This window comes from Curcuma longa, chromosome 4 (assembly GCF_044706935.1).
Source record: "Curcuma longa cultivar G26 ecotype Majalengka, Jawa Barat chromosome 4, ITB_CL_G26_1.1, whole genome shotgun sequence".
In the NCBI taxonomy this organism is placed as follows: domain Eukaryota; kingdom Viridiplantae; phylum Streptophyta; class Magnoliopsida; order Zingiberales; family Zingiberaceae; genus Curcuma; species Curcuma longa.
The window spans coordinates 2,691,712-2,704,211 of NC_133864.1; the positions used below are offsets into that span (position 1 = coordinate 2,691,712).

The following is a 12,500-nucleotide window of genomic DNA, read 5'->3' on the forward strand; positions in this document are numbered from 1 at the left end:
AACATCTCTACAATGTATGCAAAATCCGGACGCGTACATACCTGAGCATACATCAAATTCCATGTTGTCGATGCATAAGGGAATTGTTGCATTTCCTTAATCTTAAGTTCATGGCACGAACATTGTTGCAAGCTAAATTTATCACCTTTTGATACAAGAGTGTCTTCAGGAGCATAATTTTGTATGACATACTGAATGAAAACTTTTTCTATATAGATCTTTCGTGAAAGTCCATGTACCTTGAATGATCATGAATAATTTGTATGTATCACCAAGATCCTTTATTTTAAATTTACCTGATAGAAATGACTTGGTTTCTAGCAGCAGACTCTTATCATTGCTTGCCAATAATATATCGTTCACATACAGAATAAGTATGATAAACTTGCTCCCATTGAATTTGATATACAAACATTGATCAACTAGATTCTCCTTTAAACCGTATGAAGATACCACTTGATCAAACTTCCGGTACCATTCATGAGATGCTTGCTTTAACTCATAAATGAACTTCTTTAATTTACATGCTAGGTGCTTTGAATCTCCTGACTTAAAGTTCTTCGGCTGCACCATGTATATAGTTTTCTCAATGTTTCCATTGACAAATGCAGTCTTAACATCCATTTGATGGAGCTCTAGGTCATAATGAGCTACAAGTACCATGATTATCTTAAAGTAGTCTTTCGTCGAAATCGGTGAAAAAGTCTCTTTTAATCAATGCCTTCTTTTTGAGTGAATCTCTTGGCGAACTTTATACTTTTTAACATTACCATATGAATCCAGTTTGATTTTAAATATCTATTTACAATCAACAGGTTTCGCCTCTTTAGGCAATTCGACAAGTTCTCGAATGTCGTTGTCCGCCATAGACTTCATTTTTTTCCTCATGACTTCGATCTATCTTTCCGGATGAGGACATTGCTTGACTTCTTGGAAAGATGAGGGATCATCTTCTCTTCTAACTCAATGTCAAACTCATGCTCTTGAAGATAAACATAGTCATGAGATATTGTAGATCTCCTTTATCTAATGGATCTCCTTAGTGCCACTTGCACTTGAGGTGGTTGGGAATCATACTCAACCGTATGAGGGAATACCTCTATTTGAGTTGACATTCCATCCATTTGAATTGGAGGAGATACGAGAATATCATGGTCAACTATATCTTCCTGTTGTGCAACTTTAACTGTATGTGAAATGGTAATTATTTCACTATCAGTTGCATCAGTAATTACCCTATTAGGATCACTAATGTTCTTCTCAAATGATATTTTCCTAATTTTATTACTCCCACCATCCTCAATAAATTTGACATTATCCGTCTCGAAAAAGGATCTACTCGAGGGGTTAAAAAACTTAAGATCCCTTGAGTTTTCAAAGTATCCTACAAAATGACAACTAATAATTTTTTAGTCCAATTTTCTTTCGTTCGGCCTATAAGGTCTAGCATGAGCTGGACAACCCCAAACATGTAAATGCCTAAGATTAGGTGCTCTACTTGTCCACAACTCATATGAGGTTTTCGTTACTGTCTTACTAAGAACTCTATAAAGTAGGTAAACTGTAGTCTTGAGTGTCTCACCCCGTAAAGACTTTGGCAGAGAAGAAAATGCAATCATAGTTCTCACCATGTCTTTTAGGGTCTGGTTTCGTTGCTCTGTCACACCATTCTACTGAGGGGTTCCAAGTATGGTGTATTGTGCCATGATTCCGCACTCAACAATGTAATTGTAAATGACCTAAGACATTCACCTGATTCATCAAATCTACCATAGTATTCATCACCATGGTCTGATTTGACAGCTTTAATCTTCTTACTAAGTTAATTTTCAACTTTGACTTTGAAGTTTTGAACATGTCTAGGGATTGCAATTTTTCGTGAATAAGGTACAAGTATCTATATTGGGAATAGTCGTCTATAAAGTTTATAAAGTATGCTTGATGGCTCCAAGAAGCCTTAGGGAACGATCCACATATATCCGAATGTATAAGCTCTAAGACCTTATTACTCCGTCTTGAACTCTTATTACTTTTGTTAGTCGTCTTCCTCTTGATACACTCAATGCATATTTCAAAATCTGACATATTAAGAGAATCGAGAATTTCTAGTGATATTAACCTTTCCAGACATTGTTTAGAGATATGCCCTAAATGCCTATATCACAACATGGATGAATTCTCGTTTGTCACATCACATTTTACACCTATACTATGCATCACAAAATTGTCACTATGAATTTTAGTGTCTAATTTATATAGTTTGTCAATCAAGAAATCAGTACCACACAAAATAGAATTTTAAAAAATATTAAATTTTCCATTTCCAAATGAATTGTATCTGGATTTGTCCAAACATGAAATAGAAATTAAGTTCCGTTTAAATGATGACACTACAAATATATTTTTCAAATTCAAAAGTATATTATTCCTTAAATAAACTTTAAAGACACCTATTGTTTTTACTTTCGCCTTCTTGCCAATTTCTATATAGATGAATCTTTCAGCATCAATTGACATTCAACTCCAGAGGCAACTATGCATAGTTACATTTATATAAATAGTTGCATCAGTATCTATCCATCAAGTATTATTATGTACAGTAGCTAGGTTGACTTCTGAATTGACAAAGTTGAGAAGTTTATCTTTCTTGACTTGCCAGTTGGCGAATCTGGGGCAATCCTTCTTCAGGTGACTTTTCTTTTTACAAAAAAAATAAGTTGGGTCAAAATCTTGTTGTTTTTGTACCTTATGCCCTGAAGCCTCAGTCACTGCAAGTTGTTTACCCTTACTCTTATCCTTTTTCTTTTTCTTATTCAAATATTGAGATGAGGATGCAAAGTGAATACTTTGAGATGTGTCGTGTCTTAATCTCTCTTCTTCTTGTACACTCTGAGTTTTAAGTTCATTTAGTGCCCATTTTTCCTTTTAAGTATTATAACTAATTTTAAAAGTAGTGAACTATGTAGGCAGAGAGATTTAGACAATGTTCATGAGTACACTTTTGGATATTTCAAGCTTTAGTGTCTTAGGCCTTGTAACCAAATTTGACATCTTCATGATGTACTCTCTTATGCTATCATTCCCGTTATACGCAGGGGCACCAACTTCATAAGAAGTGTGGTAGTCTCAACCTTTTCGTTTGAGACGAATCGGTTTGCTAACTCTTTAATGAAAGTTTTGACATCCTCATTTTTAGTTATCGAATTCCTAATGGATTCCGAAATAGACATCTTCATGATGGCTAGACTCATGCGATTAGATCACTTTGACTTTTTAAAGATCACCTTTTGATCCATTGTGGAATTATTAAATAAAGGTGTAGAGCGATCGTGCCTAAATGCAAAGTGTAGGTCTATGCAACCTAAAAGTACCATAATATGCTCTTTCCATTGTCTATAGTTTGTGTCGGTAAGTATGGGGATCTTGTTCAAATTAGCAGATATTGAGAGTGCTACATAAACAAAATCAAAGAACATAACTCAATTTAACAAATAATGCATGTATCTTTATAGTCGTGCATTAACAATATGCAACAAATAAGCGTCCAACTTTATGGGCATTAATTGAGATACCTAGTACAATATTACATAAAGTCTTTGATTAAAATATAACTTGCTAGTGGTACTCTCCAAACAACTCATAATTACCTTCATCTACCTATAACTCGCCTTCTTTTGAGCTGACATATTATGCGAATGATACTTTATTTATTAGCTTCCTTAATTAGTTTATGTTTTCAATTAACACTCATAATACTTTTAAGCTGCCACATAGTGCCTTTTTTTTTTGGGCCGACACACTATACGCATGACTTAGAAGCAAAACTAGATTTATGAGTTTCCTTAAACATACATTTGGCATAAAGAATGACTTTCCTTTAGGCTAACTATCTTTAGCATGGATATACATCTGCCTACACAAGTACCCCTAACCTCCCCAGTAGTTCTCGCTTTGGCGATAGTATTGACTCGACTAAGTAGCAAGTATGAAGAAAAATCTAGGAAAAAATTATTGAAAACTCAGCTTATCGGTTATCAATCGATTGATGTCAGCTACCAATTGATTGATACATTGCTCAATCGATTGCCAACAATTAGCAATCGATTGATACATCTTATGTGCCATTTGCAGGACATGACAATTGATTGTCCACCAATGCCAATCGATTGGTCAACAACAGTCGAGTTCCCTAATTGATTTAGAAGGTTATTATTCGCGAATTCATCCACCCCAATCGATTGACGTCTCTCAGCAATCGATTGGTGAACACTAATCGATCACATCAATCAATTCGGAAACCTTCTGTGGGCAACCCATAAACATCAATCGATTGGTGTGAACCAATCGATCAATCCAATCAATTCCGAGACCTTCTGTATCTAACTCTAAATTCAACAATCGATTGGCTTCTCATGACAATTGATTGGTGTCAATCAATCGATCCACTAATCGATTTGGAATCCTACTGTGCCCAAACTCAAGTTCAACAATCGATTGGTGCTTTTGGCAATCGATTGGTAACCAATCGATCAACCCAATCGATTCCAACCCTTTCTGTTTGCAATTTTGGGCATCCCAATCGATTGTTACTTATGAACACCAATCGATTTGGCCCAATCGACTTGGGAGCATTCTGTGCCCAAATTTGCACCTACCAATCGACCAATCGATTGATATCAGAAAATCTGATTTCTGAATGCGATTTTTCAACTCAGAAGCATCTAAAATCACACCGTCAATCGTGCTCTTCGTGGATAATGCAAAAAACTCGATCCATAGGTTAAATCCTAACCTATCCATGCTACATACGACGTATACACATTAATTTCACTTATCCAAATGGAATCGAATGCAAAATCGATGCATATTTACCTAAGCTCTGATACCAATTGAAATCAATGATAAAAGCAATCCTAAGCTCTGATACCAATTGAAAGCAATAGCAATATGATACGTTGGAACTAAATCAATGATGCATCTTAATAGGATCAAGTTTATCATCTTTAATAAGGCTACAAAACTGAAATTGAATGCCAATGGCAAGCGAAAGCTAACTTGAATCCAACGCAAGAGCCATTGATTTTTTACTTATCGCCGGAAGGATTCTTGCAATGCAGTGGAAGTCTTCTGCAGGGATCGGGTAACAATCCATATCTTGGTCTCAATGGGGAAGAGTCTAAGGAAGAAGAAGAAGACCAAACTCAAGATGCCTAATTGAATCAACTTTTCTCTTCTTATAACAAGCCCATCTTGCAGGGACCATATATCATAAAACCCATAACCCGTTAATAATCCATTAATGTTAACGAACCGGGTTATTGGATTTACACATTGAATTCACATTCAATATCTAAACCCCCTTTAATGCCACAAGCATTAGATCACTTAATTGAGGTTTAGTTTACTTAATGGAAATTAATTGTGTGAGTGTTAATCAAGTGTAAGGCCATCTTATGGAGATTCAAGTCCACATAAGCCCACCCATGTGAACATAATCCTACACATACACTTTCTTTCTGGATTTAGTTGCACAGTTTCATCGTGAGAATTACTACTGATATCCCCATTCTTTCATGCAGTTCAAGTTGATTGCTGATGCAATATCCTTATTCCATGGTGTTTTATACCATTAATTTCAGCTTCGTGAGAATATTGCTCAAGATCAAGAGAAATCTGAATCCTTGAAAGCTCAAATAAAGGAGTTGGAGAGGACTGTTGAAGGCGTTGAGAATGATATACTACATGCTGAAACCACTGTCAAGGAATTGCGCAAGTTGCAAGATCAAATTTCAATGAAAACTACTGCTAGAAGCACATTATATAAACTTCAACAGACACAATATGCTGCCCTCGCTGAGGAAAATGAAGGTTCATTAATCCATCAATATAAACTTGATAAACTGTTTGATTTTTTTCCCTATAGGTGCAACTTTATTGACTCATATGGGATGTTGGTATGCTGAATGTCGAAAGATCCCTTGTAAAGTATTTACTCACATGTTTAGTTTGGCACTCTTAGCTTGTTGAATCAATATACCTCTTTAACATTCTAGCATATATTATTGATTAGAAGCTGTATGCATAAAAAAGTATAAATGTTGCAGCAGCAAAGGTATTTTTAAAATTTTAGTCACTTCGTCCCTTGTTCCAGTAAGTGGGTTGTTGGTATATAAATGTTAAAAATTTTATTTTTGAATGTGACAGATCATTCAAGTGTAATTGTTGGGGTTTTATAAGAAAAGCACCGTTTTAAATTTAAATTATACTGCCATTACTGGTCAACGGTGCATTTCTTTGAACCAAACGTGGTAATCATGGATGCTTGATAATTTATACAATCATATTACATTAATCACATACATTTCAGAATGAGTTGAAACCTTGAGCTGGCAAGACATACCAGCTGATATGGGTTGTTAATCATTGAATTTGAAGTCCTTGGGCCAGTTAGTAATGCTTAGTTATTCTTTTCTCTCTTTTTATTTTATTTTATTTTTCTTGATTATATGGGCTAACTAATTATCTGGTTTAATACTTTGCTCAACGGCTGTCCACTGTCTGGCAGGTTTACTCAGCTTTGAGGGTATTTTTTATGATAAACTTCTAATGCCTGTCATTTGTGCAATTAGATACTGATGAGGAACTGAAAGAATGGCAATCAAAATTTGAGGAAAGAATCACTTTGCTTGAAACTAAAATTAATAAACTGGAAAGGGAGATGAATGATGAAGAAACCAAAAGTTCCTTGCTTTTGCAAACAATAAATGACACTACACGTGAGATAGGAAAACTTCAGGCCGAAGCAGATGTATGTTACCAAGATTCACGTTAAGCTTTCTTCATATATATTCTTTCTAATGGCTTCAGTTTACAGATTGATACATTTTTTAGGCTCATATGTCTTTGCGGCGTGAACGAGATTCAGCAATACAGAGGATATTCACAAAGTACAATTTCGGTTCACTTCCTGATGCTCCTTTTAGCATTGATGTTGCTCTGAACCTGACAAACCGAATAAAGACAAGACTGTCAGATGTTGAGATGGAATTACAAGAGAGAAAGGTGCATCACTTTTGTGTTCTATATGTGACTTCTGTTTTGACAAAACATGTTTATATTTATCTATTGCAGTCAACACACATTCTCTAAATTCATGCTTTTATACAACGGATCTCTTCATATTATGTTCTGCTTTGCTATGTAATTGGGGCACTATATGGTACACTTAATTATATTTGGAGTTTTATTCGAATAAGAGGAGGCAACTAGGTAACTGGAGGAGCTATTTTGTGGCATCTTCCTCAATCGATGAAAGTTAATTGAGACTTTGGCCCTTTCAGAGGTCTTCACATGTTGAAGAAAACATTCATAGAGGTGTTTGTGAGCTGAAGAAAACTTATGCTTAGCTGTGTTTCAACTTGTGTGATCATTAAAGAGCTATTAGTGAGTAATCGCAGTCCTTGCGGAGTTCTACTGATTCATTTCAGAGCTTGAAGAGGCCCCTTTGCTTGTAGAAGATGTACTCAAGTTGTGCGAAGCAGTTTAGAGTTGCCCCAGAGGAGAAGCTATTTTGAGTGCTCTCGTTTGCAGAAGATTCTCACAGAATGCTTGCATGTCATGGAAGAAAACCCACAGTTTGCATATCTCGACCTGTTCTGCATGCTGGTTATTGGTGGAACAGATTGTTTCTCTTGTGCTGTCCAGGAAAAAAAAGATATTTCAAAGCAAGAATTATTGGTTTAGTTCATTTTCTCTCTATTCCATCCAAGTAACACAACATAAGTTGTGTTAGTTTATGTTAAATTTGATTGATTGACTATTAGCTTGAAAATCGAAAATATTAGAAACAGAGCCCAATCTATAATTTTATATTTTTAACATTCCCATTTAATTTTGGGTGGATGAACTGGATAGTTCCAGCCATAGCCCAACACCTTGGTGTGCATTTTTTTGAAACCATAAACAAACTGATCTGAGCTTGACCATATTCAAATTTGCTTATTAGAAAAATAAACGAGTTCGAGCCGAGCCCAAAATTAATAAAGCTCTCACTTTTCAATCAAAGATGGTTTACTTAAAAACCTTTTCAAGCTTGAACTAGGCTCAAGCTTTTATAAGCTAAATTAGAGATAATGTTGCTCTTATATGTTATCTAAAACTTGATGTGTCATACCTCTTTATATCTTGTTAAGGTCCCCATATACTATGCATTTTCAAAGTAGATAGCAAATGGCACCATAATGCCAGTGTAGCTGCATATTGCCCTTCAAGTTGATATGTGGATAATGATTCCCAAGTTCACTAATCTGCGCATGCTGGGCATACACTAACCTATAAGTTAGGTTTACGTGCCCTATGATTTTGGCAAAGTTGTGGCATTTTTGCAACATCATCAAATAGCAGGGTATTAAGGTCCTTGTACTGTTGCATCTAAAATGGAACTTTTCCCCTTAATTGTTGCAGTCCAAGTATGCATTTAGATTCAATTCAACTATTTTTGACTAAGACTATTTTTGCTTATATAGAATTCAAATGAGATGGAGCTTAAATTTTTGTGGGATCGTTATGTTACTGCAAATGCTCGTTGTAGCGAAGTTGATAGCCAGAAACAGGCCAAATGCGAGGCTAAGGTTTGCTATGAAGAATATGGTTCATCTTGTTGAGGTCTTTATTTTCTTGCTGAAATTAAATATTTTCTTTCCTGCAAGCATTTATCAGTCAGGCATTTTGAGACGAATGAAAGAGAAAGAGAATGAACGAGATCTTGCAGAACGTGAGTTGTCAAGCCTTAATCTGTCTCACATAGATGAACGAGAGAGAAACTTGGTATGCACTCAGTGTGTTTTTTTACTACAATAATCTTGATTTTTTTTCTTATGAAATAAGTGGAACTTAAAATGCTAATGATTTTTTATGTTGATAGCAAATTGAGGTTGAGAGAAAGACTGTTCTACTAGGAGAAAAGGACTACGAATCCATCATCAGTCAAAAGCGCACAGAAATATTTAGTTTGGACCAAAAGATTAAATCTCTATATCGTGAAAAAGATATATTGGCCAGTGACTCAGAGGATAGGGTTAAGCTGGATATGAAGAAAGAAGAGTTGGAGAGTTGCAAGAGGAAACTGAAAAAACTGTGAGTTCTTTACTCTTTCTTATATATTTTAATTTATTGCTAACTGTATCATTCATGCCTATTCTCTATGATGTAATTATGTTCTTTCAGATTGGAAGATAACAAGGAAAGAATCAGAGGTGTGCTGAAAGGAAGAGTTCCTTCTGACAAGGATCTCAAAAAGGAGATAACTAACGCACTTGGGTTGGCTATTAACTTTTCCATATTACCCGTTTTACTCATCATATGTATGTAGTAGGAAGGTTTTTAAAAGTGTATGCAGAGTCAGATGACTGCTTAGTGCATATGAGCTCTATATGTGATTGACTATGGAGATGCATCTGAGGAGCCCATCTAGGATTCTTTTAACATTAGCAATCATAATAAATAGTGTAAATCTACCATTATAAATAACAAAAAGCAAATAAGATCTGTTACTGTCCTTCCTTTAGAAAGAAAGATACCTTCTTTGGAGTAGGCAATGTCAATACCTAGGAAGTAATTTGACTTCCCCAGATTGTTGATTTCAAACTCATGAGCTATTTGTTTTTTGAGTCGAGTATGCTTAGCTCAATTCTGTTACAATTATTTCATCAACATAAACCAAGCAATTTCACCTTTTTTTGAATGCTTGATCTATAAAGTATGATCTCCCCGTGTTTTACCCGTGGTTCATATTTTCTATTGCTCATGTAAAGTGCTCAAACCACATCCGTGGAGTTTGTTTTATGCCATATAGTTCTTTCCCAAGTCAGCAGATTGTCTCCTTTGAGATTCTTATGAAATTTTAGAGGGAGTTCCACAAACACCACTTTCTCTAGGTCCCCATGAAGATGCATTTTTGACATCATATTGCTATAAATTTTAATCGAAGTGAGCTACCAAGGATTAAATTACTCACTGTTTCAATCAAAGCATTCATTCCTGTATCTTTGTGATATGCTTTATCTACCAACCTTACCTTGCATCACTTAAGAGACCCATCAATGATGAGATATTTGGATTTGGGTGCTTGGTATAAGTTCTGCTACTCTTTCATAAGGTTAAATAAGTATGAGTACTTGATTGTGGAGATGGTTTCAACTCAGTTCCAGAACTCAGATCTGATAATTGATTTTGCAGTTGAGCCTGATCTTTCTTCCTAGTTCTTGTCTAGGCAATAATTTCATTTGTGGGCCCCATAGTGGGCTCAAATGGTGGCTTAAAAGAAGAATAAGATGGTTGTGACAGGGCATGTTCTTGTGAAGGAAGATATTCAGGTGCAGGAAGAAATGTTGCTGAAGGTACAAAGGCCATTCATCCTTTATCGTCCTGAAGATGCTTCCCCTGGCTACAAGGAAGTTGAGGTGAGAAATAGGGTACCATTTCACAAAAAGCTACATTCATGGATGTGGGTAAGAGGATGTGATTGGATTATTCTAAGAAAACACACTTTACATTGATCTAGTTGACTCCAACGTTGGATATGAACAAAGGTTAAAGAACTAAAGACTCCGGAGGTAGTAAACTTCTGAGATGAGAAATCTGGATAGACTTGGACAAAATTGGAGAGGGCCATGACTGCAAGGACTTTAGGTCAAATTCTATTAATGAGGTAAGAAGCTGTGAGGACTGCCTTGCCTTTTTTCTTGTAGCACTCATCTGAAAGAGAAGTGATCAAATCATGTTAAGGAGATGACAGTCTTGCAGTCTGCAACTTCATTTATTATGAGCTATCAACGTAGACTACAAATTTTGGTAGAACAAGACTCACATGAAGAGGTAAATCCAAGTGTTTTAAGAAAGGGGGTGGGGGTGGGGGGAAGGGGTACGATCATCAATAAAAAATATGAACCAATGAGTTCCATCAATGCTTGGGAATTTTGAAGGGCTCCATATGTTAACAAGTAAATGAAGGATGACCTAGTCTAAAATGTTTTAATCATATTCCATAGCAGGAGAACTAGCTGAAGCTTTTACTAACAATGAAGGATGAAGAGAAGTGACTCAACATCCCTAATCAACTAATGAAGGTCTTTTGAGCATCCCAGTTTTAGCTGTTCTTCACTATGGCTTTGAGCTTTGTGTCACTTGTATCAGATTCATATCACTCGGTATCACCTTTTTTTTGCTTGTGCATTGTGTCGATCTCAGTGGTTTCTTGGACTAGTTTGTGTTTGCTTGTAGCAATAGCTGAAAGTAGTGTAGAGGGAGCTATAAAGCACAATCTAATTAAAATTAGGTAAATTCCTGCTAATGCATACATTCAGTAGTTTCTCTGATTAATTGTCTCATCGATTATTCATTTTAATGAAGCAAAATCTTCTACTTGATGGTCTAATTGATTATGTTCTTCTATGTTGGTTACTTGGTTGCCACTTAAATTTGTTTATTCTAATTAAGGTCTCTAACGAAAGAGTATAATGACTTGAACTCAAAAACTATGGAAGCAGAAAAAGAGATGAAACTATTGCAGATGAAAATACAAGATTCTAAAAGTCACATTGTGAAGCTTCAAAAGGATGTGGATGGTAATTTATAATTTTTCTTTGCAGCTTTGATTTTCAGTACTCTTCTCTCTAAAGACCGGAGAAGTCAAAATTGAACTTTTCTCTATCTTTATTGTACTATCTAAATCATCATCCTAAATTTCTTATTTTGCTGGAATATGAAGCGCATCTGATTATTTCTAGAATGAAGATTAATAATCAGATCAGCGAGTGATTGAATTGGCCATGTTAACATGCACAGAGACAAAAAAAATCTTTCCAATACCTTCATGTTTGTTAACATTTTGTTTATACACAATAAGCATGTATTATACAATAGCCAACTAGCCATATGGTTGAAAAATTGAAAGGGAGGAAATTTTCATATCTGGGATGTTAGGGGACAATGTAACTTTGTCATTTAACTAATATCAGAATGTTAGTTTGTGCAGAGTACAGCATGCAGAAAGTCAAACATAATTTTCTTTTCTGACTTTGTGAATGTTTGCTGTGTTGCTGCTTAGATACTTTTGTCAATTCTGAATCTTGCTTTTGATGTATTGAATTCTAGCAACTACAAAAAATTTCCTCCTGCATATGTAGATCTGGACTGTATGTGCATCAAACTATTCACAAGGTCACTCTGAATTGTGAAATATCTTGGTGGCCATTAGCTTGTTTTTCTTCTGTAATATTTTTCATTGTTAACTAATTTGTTGAGTATTACTTTGAATGTTAACCTCATGCAGCAAAGAGGAGGTTTCTTGACTCAAAGCTCCAGTCTCTACTCCAAACACCAGGAGATATTGATTCATTTCCTAATGTTCTTCTTGAGTCTATGGAGAAAAGAGATGTGCAGAAGAGGTTTACACTGCATATTGTTTTGATATTCATGTATCATATTTCATCTGAGATAAC

The 12,500-nt window shown here is 35.4% G+C and overlaps 1 protein-coding gene across 1 annotated transcript in view; it reads left to right on the top strand.

Annotated features, from left to right (window-relative positions):
- LOC141826846 (DNA repair protein RAD50) overlaps window positions 1-12,500 on the top strand; it is a 33,153-nt gene that overhangs the window by 4,034 nt on the left and 16,619 nt on the right. The window contains exons 5-13 of the mRNA XM_074714159.1: window positions 5,640-5,868; window positions 6,630-6,808; window positions 6,892-7,062; window positions 8,526-8,630; window positions 8,719-8,826; window positions 8,924-9,135; window positions 9,226-9,318; window positions 11,497-11,624; window positions 12,332-12,446. Coding sequence (XP_074570260.1) covers window positions 5,640-5,868; window positions 6,630-6,808; window positions 6,892-7,062; window positions 8,526-8,630; window positions 8,719-8,826; window positions 8,924-9,135; window positions 9,226-9,318; window positions 11,497-11,624; window positions 12,332-12,446 — 1,340 coding nt within the window. The remainder of the gene's footprint in view (window positions 1-5,639; window positions 5,869-6,629; window positions 6,809-6,891; window positions 7,063-8,525; window positions 8,631-8,718; window positions 8,827-8,923; window positions 9,136-9,225; window positions 9,319-11,496; window positions 11,625-12,331; window positions 12,447-12,500) is intronic.